Source organism: Mastigoproctus giganteus, chromosome 3 (genome assembly GCF_048544385.1).
Source record: "Mastigoproctus giganteus isolate SK-2022 chromosome 3, ASM4854438v1, whole genome shotgun sequence".
In the NCBI taxonomy this organism is placed as follows: domain Eukaryota; kingdom Metazoa; phylum Arthropoda; class Arachnida; order Uropygi; family Thelyphonidae; genus Mastigoproctus; species Mastigoproctus giganteus.
In genome coordinates, this window is record NC_143577.1 from 225,591,927 (window position 1) to 225,614,980 (window position 23,054).

Consider the following 23,054-nt stretch of genomic DNA (forward strand, 5'->3'; position numbering starts at 1 on the left):
AACGACAACGCAACTATCCACCGTACAAAAATTGTATCTAAATGATTTGAAGAACATTCCCTAGATTTCCAACATCTACCCTGGCCGCCTAATTTTGCAGATCTGAATAAAATTAAGAATGCCTGGTATATTCTGGAAAGGGTTGTTGTTGTTGATTTGGTAGTTGTTGGCGCATCGGCTTCTGTGGCCATATTGCACCTCCCAAGGTTTTTGCGGTACTTTGATCCAAGCCCGAGGCGGGAATCGAACCCGCGACCTTTGGGTTGCCGAGCAGGTACTTTACCCACTCGGCTAGCCCGGTCGGCTACTGGAAAGGGCAGTTCGGCTTCGTAGATCTCTGCCGACCACAATACAGCAACTGGCAAATATCTTGATGGAAGAATCGTCAAATCTGGAGCTAGACTCCCTCAGACGCCTAGTGCAGTGGTTTTCAACCGGGGTGCCGCAACAACATTCTTGGGGCTGCCGTGTAATTTGGGTTTAAGTTACTTAAAGTTATTATTATTATTTTTAAATTTGTATATTTATTTCATTATAAAACGGTGTACGGTATCCATTGTACCGTATCTTTTTAATTTTGTGGTGATCTATAATTGATCTTTATTTAATACCTATATATAAAGAATAAAATTATTATATAGATATATATTAAAAAAGTCGAAAACCACTGTGTTAGATATTTCTTTTGACCTTGGGATACCGTGAAAAAATTACTAGGACACTAAGGGCGCCGTGAACCGAGAAAGTTTGGGAACCTCTGGCCTAGTGAAATCCATACCACGACGTGTACGGGATGTAATTCGGGCAGAAGTCGGCCCTAGTACATATTGAATAAAGGTTTCTAATTTTTTGGCCAGTGCGTGTACTGCCGTATTGTCAGAGGGTTCGTATTCTGACGAGACAGCCGTCCCTTTGAAACTGCTGTCAGGATAGAGACACTATTACGAATTTAAAAAAGCACGCATAGGCACAAACTTAACGGTCTGTCCTGGGTTCGAAATTGTTGATTTGGAGGAATTTTTATGGGATCGTGGCTGAGTTAGTTGGTCTTGGACAAATGTTTAGTGCTGTCTCCGAAAACTCGAGTTTTCATCCAGTAAAATAAACAGTAGAATGCACGCAGTTTACAAACACAATACACTTGATGTCGCATAGCCTTAGGTTGGTTTGGCGTAAAAACAAGTAATGTCTAGTCATAACTGAGATTTTTGACATGGTTGCGTCGCTCGACATATGGTGTAATGCGCTTGTTCATTCGTTTGCTAAATGCAGTCTAGGACCCAAAGCCAGTGATGACGTTTCATCATACAATATATTCATTTTATTGGACCTCTGTGAAGTAGTAGATGTAACTGCTTTTTATGTAATTTCAGTTTCACTGCTCCCCAGTGAATCTACAAGTTCGAATTGCAATAAAATTCCAAATTTTTTGATCAGACTTTTCGAATTCAGGCCACACACATGCGGGCCGCTTCAAGGAAGTGTGGAAAAGTACTTGCAGGCGTGCCAACCCCAACAACTCTTGTGATATATGACCAGGGATGAATAGCGATAACCCACGTGGCACGAGGTGTAGACGCCATTCCCATGAGATGTCCGTCTTCAGGTCTCTCTCGGCTGCGTAATGTTTCCCTTCTGACGTTTAAGAAGTACACAGCTTTGGAAGGAGGTTTGCTAGAGTAGTTGGTTTGTGCGTGAGAGTATGTGAGAAAGAGAGGGAACGCGCTTCTGGGCGACAAATAGAATGTTCTTTGTGAAGAAAAAGGACGCTGTATCATCTCCCCATACGTAGTGACACATCATACAAATCATCAGACAAGAGTGTAGGGGTTTTGTGTTGGATGATAGTGGTGATACGCTATTACGGATTGGTTGATTTATTGGGTAAGTCGGTTGGAACTTTGCGGTAACTAAATAAGTTTGAGCACTTGAAATAAGAAAAACGAGTATTGGCACAACAGCAGTTTCTTTTTAGTGATGCTAGTGAAAGAACGAAAAAGTGATTAGCGCGGACGATTACAGTTACGACAATCGGCTTAGCAATCGCGGAACAGACGAAAATACCCAATTTATCGTTTAATAGATTTTTTTTTTTTTTTCTTATTATTATCAAAGTCAATCAGAAACGGATAGAGCTTTTGTTTGGGGATTTGTAACAGGAATAAGGATTAAGTATGATCGCAAGAGCCATTGCTGGTATTTTCATTTAATTTTCGAGGCAGCTATTGTGGAGGGTGAGAGGGCGAACGTTGTATCGTATACAGCAGGCATACCAAACTGGCGTTCCTCTTGACATTTGTTGTGCGTTTTCCCAAGTGGTGTCAACTTTCAAGGGTTAGCATGGTTAAAGCTATATGAAAATAATGATTAATGGGGATACTTAAAGCACTGCAGTCCACGACCCCTCTGTGACGCTATAGTGGTTTCGCTATTTGCCAGTGGTATGGAGAAGTTTGGGTTCGAGTCCTGTCGATGACTGGTAGAATTTTCTATACTTCTACGGACATCATTTTTTTGGATATCTCTGCGGCCTACGACAACGTCGCAATTCCAGCCCTCATTGGGATTTTAATGAATTATTTTAATATAAGAGGAAATTTGTTAAACATAATAAGCAGCCTGCTCGAACAAAGAAAACTTACTGTCAAGCACCAAAAGCTACAATCTTGCTTTACCGTCTCGCGATGAGTGCCACGGGGGGGGAGTTCTTTCGGCTACCCTCTTCGCAGCCGCCCTGGAGCCTTTTCTTGCTCGGTACTGCAATTTTATAACGTATGCTGACGATGTAAAATTCTTCATTACGTCCAGAGACCACGAATCAGCAAAAGGTATCTGCCAGATGGCGAATAGCACAATCCAAGAATTTGAGAGCTACCTGGATTTGCATAGCTTACAAGCAGAATAAAAATGACATCTCCATCTCTGTGAACGGGTCTAGTGTGGCAAAAGTGCACTCTCACTTGGACATGGGTCTTAAGTGGGATGACAGACTCGCCTTTGCCCCACACTTCGCCCATATGAAGACAAAAATATACGCTGCTTTATGGGCTACCAGACAAGAACTGGTAGGAATTAGGGATCTTCGGCTAGCGACCAAGTACATTTAAAGTGTGTCCTGCCAATTCAATGTACGCCTCTCAAACGTGCTCAGCTCCAGATTCACATTGTAAATCCGTCCTTGGGATCGAGTACTGGTTCTTGCGATGGCTTAACAGAGTTGCTGGCCACCCTTTTACTATCTCAAGGGCCATTCTCTACTCAAGCCTTAACATCACACCCTGGATGCAGCGGAAAATTAACACTTTCGCACAAATGCTCACAGGCAGAGTGGATGTGCCAGCCCTGGATGATATTCTAGTCAAACCACGTGCCACTGATAGACGTTGCGGAAGAGTAAATCATCCACTGCGTCCAGTCCTGAGCAATCTTGGTAGTCTGTAAAGATTCTTCCCATCAAATGCAGCAAAAAAATATTTAACTCGCTGCACATAGATGCCGAAAAACTCTGTGAGGATGCAACATAGATCTTCCAGGATTGTTATAGACTTACCGAAATATGAATCGGCTGCAAAGTGACAACATACCAAAGAATTTTAAAAGTGAAACTTTTTGCTTTAAGAACAATAATAATTTGGTAAGCTATTGACTGGTAAAATATACCTTCCCTAACAGTTGTGTAAATATATAAGTTATACAGTATATGGAATTACTGAATTGTAAATACATGATTTGTGTTAATATATGTACAGAATCATTAATGTGTAAATACTATATTAAATATAAAATGTGTATATAATATTTCTGGACGAGACTACGTGTTCAGTATATGTAACCCACTGCCCGTAGTATCTCGTACCCTGACATGTAATTAGCATCCTCCTGTCACTTTGCCGTCCCGGGTTGGTTTCCTTTTGTGGAATAAACAGATGATGATAATAATAATAATACTGTACAAAGGTTGTTATTATTATGTTATTAAATTTAAAATTTCTGTTTATACTCCGGGACGACCAAACGATCAGAGGAGTTCACAAGATAGACAGAATGCGAGAAACAGTACTGTATTCAGTAGTCACGGGCTTGAACTCCGGTCACTCAAGGCACGTGTACTTATGCACCCGCGCGCCTGACCACTAGGCTACGGTGGCCCTCATTATTGTTCAGATCCCACTCCACTTATTGTTGTTGGGTTTTAGGCGCATCAGCATCTGATGCTCTGAGAACATCAAAATTCTTGCCCGAACCTATTTGGTTTTTAAAACTCACTTTCACGGCACAGCCCCACGTCGCATACTATTAATACTAACTTGCTAAGTATCACTAATATCAACCTCGATTTATTTATTTATTATAATTATTATTATTTTTTATTTTATTTATTTATTTATTTTTTTTTTTTTGGTCCTAGCCACTGAAATCCCAGGAAAGTAAGTGGCAAGACCAGCCAGAGTACAAATATTGGTAACACCCGGCCGGCCTCCCTGTGGCGGGTATTGGTAACGTCGGGTCTCACTAGGGGCCCGGCGGCTAACAGGCTGGATGAACAATGGGCACAACAAACTACACAGTACATATCCCACACACTTTTAAATCTCTGGCTTGTCCGATACAGAGAACATACGCGGAGATGGGAGAAATCCCAGGTGCCGTCAGACCCCGAACATACCTAATACCTAATATATCAGATAATATTCTCCCTGAATGCAGCCCATTTGTTGCAGAGCTGCACGCTTTAGAGTTAGCCTTTTATCACATTAGTAAATGCCATTACCAACGGTTCATTTTATATTTCGACTCTGAGCGTCTTACAGGCTTTATTAACGGTGAGGTATATAATCCTCATCTAGTTCTGTCTTAAGTTCAGCAGAAGATCCACTCTCTCCATGAACGTGAATACAGTATCCGCTTCTGCTGGATTCCCAGCCACATTGGGATTAGGGGAAATGATTTGACTGACACTGCATCCAAATCAGCAATTCCCACTAATGACTGCTGCCGGCCGACCGGGCTAGCCGGGTGGGTAAAGTGCCTGCCTGGCAACCCAATGGTCGCGGGTTCGATTCTCGCCTCGGGCTTGGATCAAAGTACTGCAAAAAACCTTGGGAGGTGCATTATGGCCACAGAAGCCTATGCGACAACAACTACCAAAAAAAAAAAAAAAAAAAACTACTGCCTGTCAGTCCCATATATAGACTTCAGTAATAGACCAAAATATATAATCCTAATGGCAGGATTCATGGAATAGACAGACTACAAATAAATTACATGATATAAAGCCTGTAATTGAACCGTGGCAGTCTAGTCTGCCCAGGAATCGTGAAGAGGAAGTTGTTCTTGCTCGGACCCGCATAGGACACAGTCATCTGACACATTCGTATTTGCTGAGGACTGATAACCCTGCTATATGCGAGTCCTGTGGCGTCATTTTATCCATTAGACACATTTTAATTGACTGTTCAGATTTTAGCGACACTCGTTTCACCGCTTTTAACCATCTGACTGAGCCTTATACACTCAGTCAGATTTATTTATTTATTATTTTTTTTTTTTAATACGTATATCTTTTTTTACCACTTTTGACTTGTGATGAGGTAACCTTTTTTCAAAGGTAACCAGAATTTATTTATATATTTATTTTTAAACTGGCTTAAATATGTCTTGGCGCATAATAGCCTTTGTCGCTAACGCACTAATAAAATCACAATCTAATCTAAGTCTATAAACTGCTTGTGTTCTGTGGTTGATTTGCTTGCTTGCTGGACGAAAAATCGTAAGTTTTCGGGAGACAAACCATGTAACCCTCGTCTGAGATATACTAATTCAGCCACGATATAAATATAATGGATCAATATGGTCTAAGTATGTGATCCTAAAAAAACCATCAACAACAACGGCGACCCACGAGCACTTCCGAGTTTAACATCCTTTGTGTGCAGGGTGTTGCAGAAGTCCGTCGAAAGAGGAAAAATTAATAATAGTCTTATTTGCAGCGGACAAAAGACCTTGGTATTAGCAGCACTTAATTTATTGTGAGATCTTTTCTAGTTCTGTTGCGTTAGCCGTCACAGCAGAAATCAGTTTACAATACAAGAACGAGTTCATCTCGTATTGCTGTAAATCTGTTGTGAGAACTCAGCGGAATCTTCTGACGAATTCATCAGTTCTGTCTCCAAAACCAAACCAAACATTCCTGGTGTTATCGGGATACTGGATGAATTGCAAATGAGCCTCTTTTTATCTTCTGGTCTCAGTATGTTCCCTGGACTTTCTTGAACATTCACAGGAAATGTGAAGCATCAGGTGTTTCAGCTAATAATGTTTCATTAATTTTTGTTAAAATAATATAATGTTTCATTAATGTTTCACATGGTTAAATCTGACAACAGCCCCCTGAAAGCACTGAGCCGCACAATGTAACCTAACTGCTGTTAATTCTCATTATGATCAGAAGAACCAGCCCCCGTGAGTAACACAGTTGGTATAATCACCGTCCTCCCTACATCGGGTGAAAAAGACCTGAGTTTGAATCCAGTCAACGTCGCGAGGAATTTTTATGGGTCTTTTTCACAACGTGGCTGAGTCTCAGGAGAAGGTAGCATATTTTTTTTTTTCTCCTGGAAACTGTGATGCATCTAAAATCATACAGCGACCAGCAGGAGAACCAACATCTAAAGGTTATTTTCTTTGCAGTTACACTCTGTGACATTGCAATTGCAGCACCCGAAAGGAATGATAAGAAGTGCAGCAAATCAGCAGGGATGCCGAGATGTAGATTATTAAAATACGGGACCAATCGGGCGGGAAGCTTCAGTTATAAACAGGAATAGAAAACCTAGAAATCGCAGAGTTCAGAGCAACGCGTGTGAGACGCAGCTAACAGGTTTCTATCTCTCAGGAACAGACTTCAGAGTGCAAGAAGATTGTAGAGAATGCCGAAACGTCATGTCCAACAGCGATATCAGCGACTTCGACAGAGGGCGGATTATCACAATTCGACAGGCTGGATGGTCGCTTCGTCGCGTAACGGAACATTGTGGGCTGTGACAAATCACAGTGACTGCTCGTCAAATGGGTAGTGGAGCAGGACGGCGGACTTCAGAACAGGAGGATCGTCTTATCCGTCGACAGGTTTACACCGCACCTAGAGCTGTGGCATGCTGGCTGGCTACCATCCAACGAGCTGTGACATCAGCTGGCTGACATCCCATCACTCTTCGAACCATTGCAAGCCGACTGTCAGAAGGAAACCACCGTGCATACCGGCCATTGTGTCGATTATCCCTGATCTCTGTCCATTGTCAACAGCTTCTGGAATGGTGCCGCGCACGGGCCACCTGGGATACAGAATGGTGTCAAGTGGTCTTCAGTGAAATCAGAAAAATCCCGTTTCTGCTTGGTGCCCGACGATCATCGCATACGTGCGTCGCGGCGACGTGGTGAACACTGATCCTTGAGCCACTTTTGAACACCATACTGCACGCCCTGTTGGTGTTATGATGTTTGGAACGATTAGTTTTGATAGTCGGTCGTTGTTGGTGTTCGTCAACGACAATCTGACCGGAACCCGTCGCTCTCCCCTTTCTTACTGGGGTGACTGACGCCACTTTTCAGTAGAGCAACGCCCTAACACATACCGCAAGATTTTCCTCTGTCTTTCGCGAAAACTGAACACTGATTTCTACTGATAAAAAGTTGCCTGTATTTCTTTTTTTTCGAATATCAATAAGATCTTTATTGTAAAGTACACCGGTACACGCAGGTACCACGACCCTACAATACCCTTCACGGCATCATGCCAGGGGTTATCATAACCCCTGGCATGATGCCAATGTATATCATAACCACTCCTCACCCTCACTTTTGTGTCGGTCCCATTTCCATTCGTCTGCGTTCAGTGTCACAATTGTTCAAATTTCTTGTTTACTGCGCCTTTTGTTTACTGAAAGTCTTTTGTCATTTTTTTTTGTTTTTGTTTTTGTTTGCTTTCTTTGGACCGGTCTCCGCGCTCTGTTTGATTTCCTTCAAGTCGTCTGCTCTAAAGCCACTGTGTCAAGGGGCGTTTGTTTTATGTACGGCGCCCCTGTTATATACCGATTCCTGAGGGGTAGTATCTAGTTGTCTTAATAGCTTTTTAAAGTGATTCGAGAGAATTCCGGTCTCTGCTTAGTCTTATATGTTCCTACCTTAAAGTTAAACTTGCCTCTTCTGTTGTTTGCTTTGACTGTTTGTTTACTTTTACTTAAATCTAAACTCTGATCTAGATCTACATACGTATAATATTTTCTCCATTGTGCACTATTATATAAAAATATAATTTGTAGGGCTAAGAAGTCTTGCAGAATACTGCCGATGATCAGATTGTGGCCTTTTGAAGAACGTTAATCAGAGATGTGTAGTACTTCTGTGTAAATTGGTCTTACAGTTGAAAGATATTCTACAATACATTGATTTTTGACATCCCTGTCCTTGCCCTTAAAAAAAACAAAAAAAAAACATGGAACTCCCAAACCACTGAATACATTTTTAATATAATTTTATATAAATTTTTTTACACCTGTAATGTCCCATTTCGGCTTAATGCTTAATCATTGTATGTACGAGTATAGGAATAATAATAAAAAAGAAAAAAAAATACGTTTATCGTACCCCTTTGTTATAACCAATGGCCTCAATATTGTTGTTTCTTTGGCCCTTGATACATTAAGGACTTCTTCACATCTATGCACAGGGTGCTTCAAGAATATGTGCAAAAAATTCTGCGACTACCATCCAAAAATATGTACAGTATATATATATTTTCAGACTCATTTTCTTGGTTCATTGAATTAGTAACTCTAAGCACACTCAGTGGTACTTTGTCTATTCGCTGCAGTTTTTAGGTATCCGGAACTTCCGTTTCACTCAGTGAGCTCTGTCAACGACCCCACAGAAAATAGTTAAGGGATTCATCGCGGATGAGAGTGTTGGTCAAGCAACCGCTGAGTGGACTGGTAGGATCCAGCTGAGTCCTCGCTTGTCGGCTGAAATTGACAGGCCGCCATCATGCTCGGATCACATGTCCATAGAGGAAAGTTTTCAAGAAATCCATCCAGATGTCTGCCAAAAAAGTACCTTCGTGAGTACCCCAGTTGGTAGAATCCCTGTCCCTTCACACCGGGTGGAAAAGAACTGTGCGACTTCGAATCCCATCAGTGACGCGAGAAGTATTTATGGGTCTTTTTCACAATGAGTTAGCTGCGGTCTCAGGCGAGAGTAGCATGGTTTTTCCTTTCGGAAACTCAGGATTTTCTTCCAGCAAAAAGCAAATCAACCACAGAACACACGCAATTTACAGACAGTATATATGAAAGCTAAATAACTGATGCGCCTAAAACCCAACGACAACATCCAGAAATTGTCAGTAAGCTTCACCAGTTAGTCGCTGTGGAAAAATATATGGCCTGTTTAGATGACCACCAACAATACTGCACCTGGTGCTAATAGAAAATTGCTTGATAGGCTCTTTCCATTACACCGTGCTGATTTTCTTCTTCTCACTCATGCAAGTTGTGGGAGTTCATGATTCCGTCCGCATATTTCGCTTCGTTAAACAGTATCCATCTCCCACAAGTAGAATCTTCGGTATGACGGATCAAGAGCTATTGACAGAAACCTTGCCATTGTGGGTCGACTGCACAAAGGCAGTTGGTAATTGTGCTTTCTGCAGATGAAAAGGGTACAGTTGCTGTTGTCGAAGAATGCGCCGAACAGCCGTGTAGGAAACTCGGATTGTAGCACCAACTGTCAGGTTCTTTTGTCATGGATCAAGATGATCCATGACAAAAGAATCATATTAATATTTCGTTTTCAGAGTATTGATGGTAGGCTTGTGGTCGCCCTGGCAGCAGTGTTTCCGCACATTCACATTGTCCATTTCCTTCATCCCTGGTGAAGGATTTTTTTTTTTTTATGAGAACCCCAAACACGAGAGGTATTAAACCTATAGTACTTAGTACCGTGCTTGGGTTGGAGGTTGAGAAGACGAAAGAAGATATTTGTTGACATTGGACTTGAACTTCTGTAGATTGTAATTTTCAGGAAATACGTATGAAGGAAGGTTGTTCCAGAAAACGGCAGTTGAATGAATAAATGAGGAAGATGAAAAGTTGGTTCTGTGGGTTTGAAGTTGGACAGTAAATGGATGTTGGCTGGTGGCGGCACGTGTTCGGACTGTTTTGAAAGAGAGAGCGGGAATTATAGAAGCCAATTCAGAAGAACAGTGCCCATGGAAGTATCTGTAGAAGAGGCATGCAGCAGAAACAGTGCGTCTATGAGACAGCGAGTGGAGAGACTCTGTTAGAGATGAATCATTAATTAACCGAACTGCCCTCTTCTGAATGGAATCAAGAAGCCTGAGAGAGGTTTTGGGGGCACCACCCCAGATGTGGGAACAATATTCCATGGCAGGGCGGATTTGCGATTTATACAGAGTGAGCAGCTGTTTGGGAGAAAAGTAACGCCGAGAGCGAAAGAGAAAACCAAGTTTTTTAGATGCAGAGGAAGCAATATTTGTAATGTGCTTGTGCCAAGAGAGATTAGAAGTCAGGGTAATCCCCAAAAGAGATATATCATTTTGCCTAGAAATCGGAGTGTCACTAAAGATAAGCATAGGAGCAGAAGAATCCTTTTTGCGAGATATAAGACAAGATTGAGTTTTAGAAGGGTTGAAATCAACTAAGTTGTCTTTGCCCCACTGGAGAATTACCTGAAGATCGGCATTTAAGGAATTGGCAGCAGATTTTCGAGAACTTAAAGCTGATTGAGCTGGACAAGGTTTCTCAAAATGGAAAGTTGAATGCAATGTGCTATCATCGGCAAAACTATGGATAGGATTTCCAGTCAATGGAAGAAGGTCATTGATATACAAGAGGAAAAGAGTGGGGGAAAGAACTGAACCTTGGGGGACACCGGCATTAGTGGAGAAGTTAGAAGACAGAGAGCCATCTACCATCACCCTCAGTGAGCGATCAGAGAGAAAACTGGATAACCAATTACTAAAAACAGTTGGCAAACCATAAGATGGAAGCTTGTTTAGAAGACCTTTATGCCAAACACGATCAAAAGCCTTTGAGATGTCAAGAGCAACTACTTGTGTTTCACCGAACCTTTCCATTGAATTAGTCCATAAATGGGTAACATAAGCCAGAATATCACCAGTGGATCGACACTGACGGAATCCATACTGGCGATCGTTGATCAGACGGAAAGTTTCTAGGTAGTTTAAGAGTTGGCGGTTAATTGATTTCTCCATTACTTTAGAAAGAGTAGAAGTAATTGCAATGGGACGATAATTGGATGGGAGGGATTTGTCACCCTTTTTAGGAACTGGCTGGATATGAGCAAATTTCCAAGCAGAAGGAAAAACACCTTTGGAATAAGAAAGTGAAAAAAGGCGGCAAAGAATAGGAGTAAGTTCACGAGCACAGGTTTTGAGAACAAGTGGAGAAATACCATCAGGACCTGGAGCTTTCTTAGCATCAAGATTCATCAAAATCCTTCTGATATCCTTTTGACGGAAGACCACAGGAGGCATTGAATGGAGCGTGTTAGGAATGGTGGGAGGTGTTTTACCAAGATCATTAATACATGAGCTCAAAGAAAAATGGGATGCTAGCAGGTCAGCTTTATCCTTGGCTGAAGTGACAACAGAACCATCTGGTTTGGACAGAGGTGGGAGCAGAGATGGGCAAAAGTTGCGGCCAATAGCTTTGGCAAGAGACCAGAATGCTCGGCTACCATTAGGGCAAGAAGCAAGTTTTCTACTCTTAGCCTGTTCAAACTCTAGTTTGGACTGATTAATAACTGCTTTACAATTGTTGCGAGCTTTGGTGTAGGCAGAAAATGAAACTGAAGAATTAGAAACAAGCCAATTACGATATGCAACGTTCTTCTCTTGGACAGCCTTAGCACATTTATTGGAAAACCAAGGTTTAGATAAAGGACGAGATTTTAAAGTGGAGTGTGGGATAAAGGATTCCATTCCTGCAAGAATAATTTCACTGACACGATCTGAGCAAACGTTGACATCAGAAGTTTTGAAACAGTAATCAGACCAAGGAAAAGAAGAAAAGAAGTCTCGCAGGTCATCCCATTTTGCATTCTTGTAATGCCAAACAATACGAGGTTGGGAATAGCCATGAGATAAAGGTTCCATTGGAGAAGAGGCAATCACCAAGTTGTGATCTGAAGTGCCTAAAGGACCTCTCACTTCAACCTTGTACTTAGAAGGGTTGTTTGTGAGAAAAAGATCAAGCGTATTGGCTGTATGATTAGGATTGTCCGGTATTCTTGTAGGTAAATGAACAATCTGTGCTAGGTCATTAGTAATTGCAAAAGCCTCAGCATCTCGACCTGCTGGGTCGGTGTGACTAGAAAACGGAAGCCAGCTGGAGTTGTGAACGTTAAAATCACCAAGGAAAATTACCTCACTGTTAGGAAAGTTGGACTGGAGAAAGTCAAGTTGCAAAGAGAGGAAGTCAAAGAGCTCCAAGTGATTAGTGGAGTTGGGAGAACGGTAGAGACAACAGATGAATTTTACACAATGAGGTAGAGAGATTTTAAGCCAGAGAAGATCAAAGAGAGGAGATTCCAAATTGCCAAGTCTCTGACAGGGAATATCAGAACGGACATATGCACAAGTACCACCTTTGAGGCGAAAGGAATCATACAGCAAATAATTTGGACATCTGAGATGAGCAGAAGTTGAATCAACTGATAACTGAGATTCAGTCAGAAAAAGTACATGGGGTTTGGAAGACTGCAAGTGGAAATGGACATCGTTGAGATTAGAATTGAGACCACGTATATTTGTGAAATGAATTAGGAGGTCCTTGGGAGGTTTAGATCTTTTCGCAGATAAGCTTGCTCTATTATTTTGACAATTTTGATATTGTTTTGACATTATTTTGACATTATTTGATACGATTTCAGATGATTGTTGTGAATCGCTCTCATGTTCAATAACTCCAGAATATAACGTTTTTTAGTACATATATGATTTTTCTTTCTTATTTTGGACCTTAGAATACGTTCCAGAAATTTTTTCACATAAACACTCTGAAAGACAGTGTAACCTTATGATAATGATGCCAATGATTGGATCATTTGACAGTTTAACCCAAGTTATTTAGAATGTGTATTTAGTGTCAATTGCATGTATTGTATGGTCTCTTTTATTGGGTGAAAATTCGTGCAGCCTACTGCCGACTAACTCAGCCACAGTGTGCAAAGAGTCCTTAAGTTCCTCCCATCGAGGTCGGATTCGAACCCGTTTAAATAATGTAAAAGGTATGAAATAATCGTATGCAATCAGTGCTTCTTTAATATAGTCTTGTTTTAGTCTGCTTAAAATGGCATGGTTTAGCTCATTGGCAGGTTCTTTCTGAGACTACGTATCTTCACCATATGGGGACAACAAATATTGATTACCAAGTCGATTCAGTAATAGAATTAAATAGGAAGGAAACATGAATAGCGCCGTCACACACTAGAATTAAACCGACCATTGGTCGAATGGGAAAAGTTTCAGCAGAGTTTATCGTTGGATTCTTCAGTAATTACTGTTCACTAACTATACTGTTTGGGAGTTCTGTCCCTGTATGTAGCCATGGAACTTTTGTTTTGAGTGACACCCAATTTCCGCGAAATGTTAGATCCAATAGTCTCCTGTAGTTGTAACCTTTCTGTTGAATCACGTGGTCTCGAGATGAATTCTGTTGCTCTTCAGCTGAAAAATCAATGCCAGTTCCTATTTCGTGGTGTACAATCTAAGCCCGTTGCTGTATTACAACTCTGTACCAATCTCGGTGTCAGAGACTGTCAGAACTTGCGACTTTTACACCAACTTGCTGTGAGTTATCAACTTTTGCCTTTTCGGAAATTCATTCATTAGTGTATATTTAAAACTTATGCTTTGTGTATGTAAAATTACATTTGTTGCTTCTTTTTTTCATTTTTAAGGGTCCTCCACCGCAACCGGGTCAGCCTTTCAAATTTACTGTAGCTGAATCTTGTGATCGCATCAAAGAAGAATTTAGTTTCCTACAGGCCCAGTACCACAGGTGAGCAAATGTTATAATCTAATATACTTGGTTTCTTTGTATTGTACAAATCTCTTAGATTTTAAGAAGATTCCTGCATTGATGAAAATTGTAGCAGTTGGTAATTATTACGATAGGCTCTATTTGTATGCTCTCCTGAATTTTAAGTCCTCTTAATAATATCAGTCTGTAGGTCATGTAATATCTTGGAGGAGGCTGAGTACATTGTTCCCCCTAGGTGGTACTCTTTGAAAACTTTGGTGTAATTATAAAATAAATGTTTAGAAGTCCCTTAAGAGTCAAAGTACGGGCGAAGTACCGTATTTCGTCTTAAGGAACTCTTAGTGGTTAGTACCGTATTTTGATGGCAGTTTCTGGACTTAGTGTTCAGTTGGCTTCAACGGTGTGTGCCCAGTTAATAAGGTCCTCTATTCCATTTGGTTCTGGTAAAGCGCAGTAGGGTTTTAAACATATGCGCCCATTCAGGGTTAAAACACTGAGTGGGCGCATGGTAAGGGGGCCTCAAAATTGCTATATCTATGGCACAATGCGACAACACCCTTGACGTTGAGGTACTCGCTTGTGATGTATATTTAAATTATTAAAAAAAAAAGCTTCCAATGTATTTTGTACAAGCAGATGTTTAACATTATATAAAACTCATACAAAATTCGTAGTAAACGTTGAACGTAAGTACCATTTTACGCTCTCCTTGCTTGTAATTTTAAACGAAATGCTGCCCAGAAATTATTTCGGTTTCATGCTCCTAAATTATCCTCACTGTATGTACACTATATTGCCAAAAATAACCGAGCGCCTGCATGTTCCAAAGAATCTTTTATTGATATAATATTTAATAACTTGTCGGTCCACCTCCAGTAGACTTCGAACTAATTTCTGATAATAGAAAGGTGTATTTTGGTCCACTCCTACTTCAGCACAGCAACCAACTCAGCAACTGATTGCAATTGGTCTGACCCGAAAGCGACATTCCAGTTCATTTAAAAATCCTTTCAATGGGAATAAGATCGATGCTCTTCTCAGGGCAGTGAAGCTTTCGCACGCCCATGTTTTCAAACAGTCACTACTGAACAGCTGTGCTCATGCTAGAAGCCAAATACGGAGGATGCGGAAAGGTCAGGGAATGACCACCGCATATCCCGGAGCATATGGCCTTAGTTGCTAATGCTCCTAAAAACCAAATAACAAACTAACAATCATGCTAGAAGCAAGCTCAACGCCCCGACCCATCTACTGTATTTCTTTGGTCTGCCTATTTCTAACATAAATGTAGTTGCTTTTATACATGTATAAACTTATTTCTGACGCGTGCATGATGGCTCATTTTCCCCCAAATGAACGGGTGTCCGAGTACTTTTGGCAATATAGTGTATATGACCGCTTTTGTTTTAAATTAGCATAATTTTTACATGGCGTATTTTTTATTTTCAGCTTGAAGTTGGAATGTGAGAAGTTGGCTAGTGAAAAAACAGAGATGCAAAGGCATTATGTCATGGTAAGTATCAAGCATTTTGTTAGCTTTTTATAGTATGCTTCCGAGGTTTACTAATGATCACGCGCAGAAAATAATCCAGCAAAGAACAGTGGTTTAAGTATTGTGCCACAAAACCTGGCAATGCTAGAGGCACAAAAATATATAATTTGAAATTCTTATGTGGGGGGTCCCATTTTACTTGGGGGGATAACAGTAATCGAAGCTGCTCGTGTCCCTTGTGTTTATTAATCCGTGTATGTGTTTGAAACTCGAGTTGCGATTGGTGAATTCCTGCCATAGTAAAGTTTAAAGGGTCTTCTAGACATAATCATAATGGAAATGTGAAAGGGAAAAAGGAAATACGGTATTAGATAAGATTGTTTAAAGAATACGTTATATACGAACGGTGGAGACTTCAAAAAAGATTTGTATTCATACAGAAGTAATGATAGAAGGTTGAAAAAACACCATGTATTACACTTTTCAACATGGTCACCAGGCAAGATGACACATTTTTGTCACCTCTCACAAACCTTACACAAGCCAATTTTGTACAAGTCTTCTGACTGTCCTTCAAACCACGACTCGGCAGCAGCAAAGTGTTTTCTACGAAGTAAGGAACTTCAGGGCAGGAAAGAAGAAGAAATCCGAGGGTAACAATTATTATTTCTTTGTCTGTCCGTCCGCATGTAATAACTAACTCGACTCCCAGTGAATGGAGTTCATGGAATTTTATGTTTCACTCTTTAGAACGATTTGTCGAGCCTTTCCAGATTTCATTAAAATTTTACGAGTAGAAAGCTGGCAATTATTATTATTTTTTCCTTCATACCTATCGCATAGGTGTTCTCGTTTCGAGCATAAAAGTTGTTGATGTTTGCACACTCTTTTTCAATATAAATCATGAATTATTACTATTTGTTAACGCGCCTGAAATATAACGCACTGCATACATTAACTTGTGTATGAATCCACTCGATTTTGCAGCTTTCTTTTAAAAAAAAATGTAATAAAATCTCTTTCATTGAGTGACTTTTTATTATTACTATTTGTTAGCAATTAGGTGCCATGGTGGTGGGAAGGGGGGGAGCAGAATTGATTTGTGATACTGATCCTATAAAAAGAATTGTTGATTTAAATTCCTTTCTCTTTAACGTCCTTACTTATTTTTTGATAGCGAAATAACTTTTTAAATAGGATTTTTATACATCCTCATCACTTTTGTGAAAACATCACGATTCCCTTTACGCGGACACACTGGGAATATTCGTAATAATGCATTAAAATGAATAAAACAGCACGTTAGTATTAAGCTGCAATATTTAAAAGATTTCGATGGCCTTAAAAAAAAAATAATAAATAAATAAATAAATCGCAGTACAAGTGTGCAACCGTGGTATCCAGCCTTTAAACATACCACCGGCAGTGAATGTAAGCATCAAGTCAAAGGCCGGTAGGGTAATAAATGTAACGAGGAAGAGGCTATAAAAACGCTGGAAAACGCCCGTTAGAAAACCGCCGGCAACTTCTGTCTAAGAGGTCGGTGTCTTTTGGTAGCGGGCTATTTTTGGACTGGATTAATGTGTTTGCGAAATTAATTTCGATCTTGCAGTTGTTTCTGAACGATTCGGTTTCTGTTCAGTGCCTGTACATAAAATAGTGCCATCGGGAAACATTTTCAGAGAGATGGGATGGGATGGGATTTCCACAGTATAACACAACTCGCTGCTAGAATACCCGTATGCGGGTAATTTTCGGCTTCTGCGTGCTCCACTAACAGCCTTAAGACACGTGATGCGTTCGTATTCGTTGGGCAGACGATGGTAGTTACTGCGTAGTTCTAAGCCTATTTTATATTGTAATTAATGGCTTTCTGTAATAATTTTTTTCCTGTTCATTTTTTAACTTACACTTCCTGCTTGTTATATATACCATTGAATTTCTATGCCCGGGCATCATAATAATAAAATTATTTGTTTTAGGAAGGTCAGGACACATTAGCGGAAGTAATCATATCGGCTTTATTTATCTTTGGTTTTTTTTTTTTTTTTTAAATACTTACACGAAATAGGATTGTATAATAGTTAGCCTTCTAGTTGTTTATTTTTATTATTGCGAAGCAGTAAAATAAACACCAAACCAGACAGTCCGAAAATAATAAATTAAAATCTTAATCGAATGGCAGGTTCCAAACGACAGTAATATTTACAGACGTCAACAAATTTTAGCCGAAGAAATTAACGAATGTTTTTCTTTATCGTCTGCTGTGAGCTAAACCTCTTTTTGCAATTTTTTTTATATTTATTTTCTCATAACTGTTTTTATGAGAACCATGCATGGTTTATTTAAACAATCTTGTGTTATGATGAACTATTTAAAATAAATAAATTGAAAATAATTAGCATCTGCTTTTTTTTTTGTTGTCTGTAAATTTATAATTTACTAAATAAAATAAATATCGTCAAAGGATAAAATTGGTAATACAAAAATTCTGTAATTTTAAAATTGAATTATTAGAGTAAAATAAAATAAAAACAAAAACTGACTTGCCTTTCTGTTTATGACGTCAGTTACATGTGACGTAATATGACGTTTTTCCACGTGTTTTTTAAAGTCGAATTTTTCTTTCTGTAGGTCAACAGGTGTCAGTGTAGTAAATTTATGAAATGACCATTCTTGAGAAACTTGATTTCCTTATGCAAATACAGAGACATTTTAATTCAGTAGCATTATTTATGTCTTGGAAAGTATGGATTAACTCGTTGTTTACCGAAGCACTTGTCATCTAATTTCAGCAATGATTGATATCACTGGGGCGAGTATTATCCAGCTAGATAATAACGTTCTTTATATATAATACGCGCATTTGGGCATTATTAATGATGGTATTTTGTTTGCGGAAGACCTTTGATGAAAATTATCCGTTATTGCGGATTGAAAACCAAAGTTATCCCGCTGTCGGCATTGTGCCAACTACCTCCATTCTCTGAAGCATTTATTGAGCTGCCATCGAACAATAAACATTAGACAGAATGGAACTTGTTACTTACACATCCCTGGAGAGTATCGTAGCGGTCTGAAATCTTGGCTCTTCCTGCTTGTTTTATTTAGTTTGAATTGTAAAGATGATAGCTTGTGGTGAGGCAACGATTTGTTATCGTTTTGAATTATCGTATCCTGGTAAAATTGCGAGATGCAGTGTTGTCAGTATTTTCATTTTTTAATTGGTGCTACTTTTAGTTGGCAGTTTAATAATTACTGGATTATTTTATATTAGAAAAAGTTGGACTAACCAGGCATATCTGAAAAAATATTTAAAAACATTAAATATCTTTAAAAAACAGGCATACCTAGTAAGATTTAAAATACTGTACTGCTTTGCATATGCATTTTTTTTTTCGAAATAAACGAATAATTTTAAACTTAAAATGCTAAATCCTGACGTCTACCAGTACACATTCTCAATTATCTTTCAAAATAGAAACAAATTTTCAAAAATTTTTCATTACAAAATTAAAAGATTAAAAAATTTAGATATATATATATATATATCGTATTTCTATCACTTCGTTCAATTTTTCTGTCGAAAGAGTAGAAGAATAGTTAGGGGGAAAAAATAGAAAACTCTTTTACATCTAGATTTGATCACGGATCCCCGAAGTAATAAAAACGCACATGAAATTCTTTGTATTTAAAAATTAACTCATTAAATTCAGCTTAACCGATTCGGGTTATCATAAACACGATTCCTTTTGAAACTTTTCAAGTGATATATGATTTATTTTTGTTAATGCAAAACTGGAAGAAAAAATAACTATAGCAAAACTGAAACTTTGCTAATATTTAATAGATTAAATAACAATATTTTTTTTCAATCAATTCAAAACTTTTTTTTTTTTTGCTGTTTAAATTTCATTGAATGGTAGAGCATTAAATATTTAATTGTCATGATTTTAATTATATTAATTATTTTATTTATTTATTATTATATATTTTTTGTTCCTTTCAGTATTACGAAATGTCCTATGGACTGAATGTGGAAATGCATAAACAGGTAAGAAGATATATTAAAGTGTACTCGACTACTTAATTAAAATTATTATTAATTTTGAATATATTCCCATTTAATTTATTTTAAAGGGGGTTAAATTGAAATAAGGTAATTTTTTATTTATTTATTGAAGATTTAAGTGTTATTTCAATTTGGAATTAGGTGTATCAGGCTCATTCAGAAATCTTGTTAAAAAAAATCAAATTTTTGTAGATTTTAAATCGATACTAGGAAAATTAACGTAAAATTTCCTTTATTCCCTTTTAATGTATATTTAATTTAATTTAATAGGGGTTAAATTGAAATGACGTCATTATTTATTGAAAATTTAAGTGTTATTTCAATTTGGAATTCGCTGTATCAGGCTCGTTCAGAAATCGTGTTAAAAAAATTGTAGATTTTAAATCGATACTAGGAAAATTAACGTAAATTTCCTTTATTTCCTTTTAATATATATTTAATTTAATAAGGATTAAATTGAAATTAGGTTATTTTTATTTATTTATTGAAGATTTAAGTGTTATTTTAATTTGTAATTGGATGTATCAGGCTCTTTCAGAAATATTATATATATATATATATATATAATTTTTGTAGGTTTGTAATCAATACTAGGAAAATTAACGTAATGAAATTGAAATTACCGGACCACTGCTATTAATTGCGAAATTTGTATACATAAAACTACCTTATTTTTCTTCACTTTCTTTTTCTCTGAAGAGCAGATGTTCGCTCTTAACAAAAAAGCCTTGAATCCTGGGGGGCCCAGTCGCAGGTGCAAAGGATGTAGGTGTTACTTGTGCTGTCCTTGGTTTCGTAGATTGATTAACATGAACAGGTGTACTTATTTTATGCTTTATAATGAGCGAATAATGAAAGTTAATACACTTGCCTGCCGTCGCTGTTATCAAGTAAAGTGCATTAAAATGGATGACAACGGACTGTTATTTACCAAATGGTAGAAGATTGCCAGTCAGACTAGTTGTATACTGTTTGCCATTTGATAAATTCATGGATAGATTTAGTGACGCATGTAATTTGGTGAGTTGTCCTGAATTTATACCTGCACTTATCTGTATTTATATCGAAGAAGTGTTCCACTTCTTCAGTATAAATAGTCTCACTCCCACCTGTAAGTGGAGGTTGTTTACGGGGCGATTTCATGCCTTGATAAGTTTGATAATCTTGACCATCAAATTTGGCAATATTTTGTATATGACTTCACCTGACTCCAAACTGGTTTTTATGCATTTTTAACCTCTTCCGGATATAAGTTATCTGGAGTATTACTTTCATTTAAATAATAAACATGGCCAAAAAAATCTTTCCTGAAACATTGGGGGATCGCAACTAATTTTTTGTAATTATTATTTCGGGAACCTTCTTTTCCCGGAGCGTCGACAGTTCCTGGTAAGATTAGCAAGGTTCTTAACGCTGTATAAATATTTGAAAATGAGCATTCGTTTATTTTTTCTGATGCAGTAGTGAAAAATATCTTTTGGCTGAAATTTGATTCTCTTGGTGATGTACAGTATGTCCTAAAAAAAAATTATTGTTGAAATTGGTAGTTGTTGAACGCATAGTGGTAAATAGTTGCGGTTTTTTCTATTATGGAGATTAGTTCAGTTTTTTTCTTTGTGTCAGCAAACGAATGTGGTCCTCACCCCCACTTTTGGTCTGAGGATGTCGAACAAGTGCTCTGTATCACGCCGTATGTTTTATAGTACCTCTGACGTAATGGAAGTAACTGGTTCGGTTGTTCGGGTCTTCGATGTTAGAAAATAAAGGATTTGTGTTTCATTCATAATATCCGTAGAATAACCTCACGCATACACACAAATCAAGGGGCGGGGGGATAATGTCAAGTGAACGTAGTGCCCAAGATGTCTGATGACAACCCCAACGATCTGAAAAAGCAGATCGAATATGTCCGGTGGGATTAGGTTTTAGACAGATTTTGTAGTCATCGATGTGAAGTTGAAACACCATTATTTTGTCGTTTCTATAAAAATTGATTCCTTGAAACTTTTCGAACATGAGAAGATGCGTCTGTAGGGAAATGGATGTTGAGGTATATTTTGACCTCACACTGAGCTGATTAAAAGAGTTGAGTAACATATGGGAATATCTTCTGGAGAAACTGTAGGCGGCTGATTCCGCCTAGGAAGGCTGGTGAGTCTCTGCTTCGTAGGGTTCTGTATGGGTTAGATGGCCCAGTGAGGATTTCCATAATAATAATAATAATAATAAAATTCTTTATTCATAGAAATGTAGGACACGATTCGTGCTACAGGCAACCAGAGGAATCTTACAATTAACTGTACACATTACATTCAGTACATAAAACTACGTGGGTACATAGACAGTGCATATACACAGCTAATATTGCAATCAATGGATTTTATAGTTATTATAATAGATTGATTATACAGAGCTTATATTGCATTATAGTACATAGATTTTATAGTTATTATATACAAGCTGCAACACATTGAGACAGTCTGGAAACTTTCACTGGGAGTTCACTAGTTCCGCTGACAATTGCAGGAATGCTGACTGCACTTCACTATGGATTTGCGCTTTTCTTCTCTGTAGACAGAATCTCTGGACCACTCATCCAAATCAACGTTTGCAGAGTTCAGCGCGCCGGTGATGCTGTTCGGAAAGTGTTGCTTGAAGGTCGAGAGCTTCTGCAGGTTAGAACAGAGCACTGGACGGTTTCTGAGGGCTCTACCAGGGATTTTCCAGCCTACGATTTCCCAGATATTAACGAAGACGAGAGCAGCGGAGCACAGATTAAGCGCCATTGTGAGCTTCCTCGCATATGCCAGGTGCTGGGCCCGGGTGTATCTCAGATTTATGCAGAGCTGTGATTTTGATGTTGTATAGGGTAGGTGAGCCCAATTGTTGGCCCACTTTAGGACCCAGAATTCCAGAACCCAGAGTATCTTCATATTGGACATAGGAGCAGCCGACCAAACTTCTATACCATAACTGATGATAGAACTAAAGTAGTAAAGGAGAAATTTTCTGACTGTTTCCTTGTTGTGCGCCCTACAAAGATCAAGTTTAATACCCCAGAAAGCCCATAATGCTCTTGAACGCAGTTGCTGGATTTGTTCCTTATACGTTAGGTTTTCGTCCATTACCACTCCTAGGAATTTTACTGAATGAGTGGCGACGAGAACATGCCCCGCAACGGAGGGCTGCAAAGAGGTTGCTGGATTGAGGTATGCTTGTGCTCTAGGTGAGAAGATGATATATTTGGATTTTTCAGGGTTTATTTTAAGCCCAAAATAGGTAGCGTATTCACAGAAAGAGGACAGATATTTGTTCAGGATGACAGAATTCGATAATTCCTCTGCCTGGTCCGGTGAGGTGTTAGCCGGGCTTGAGAGGTAACATACAATGTCGTCGGCGTAGGCCATAA

General features: G+C 38.8%; 1 protein-coding gene across 2 annotated transcripts in view; it reads left to right on the forward strand.

Moving 5' to 3' along the window:
• LOC150088796 (transducin-like enhancer protein 4) overlaps window positions 1–23,054 on the forward strand; it is a 223,962-nt gene that overhangs the window by 95,014 nt on the left and 105,894 nt on the right. For both annotated transcript variants that reach the window (XM_090370904.1, XM_090370905.1), the window contains exons 2-4: window positions 13,999–14,099; window positions 15,531–15,594; window positions 19,583–19,627. In XM_090370904.1, the coding sequence (XP_090227030.1) occupies window positions 13,999–14,099; window positions 15,531–15,594; window positions 19,583–19,627 (210 nt within the window). The remainder of the gene's footprint in view (window positions 1–13,998; window positions 14,100–15,530; window positions 15,595–19,582; window positions 19,628–23,054) is intronic.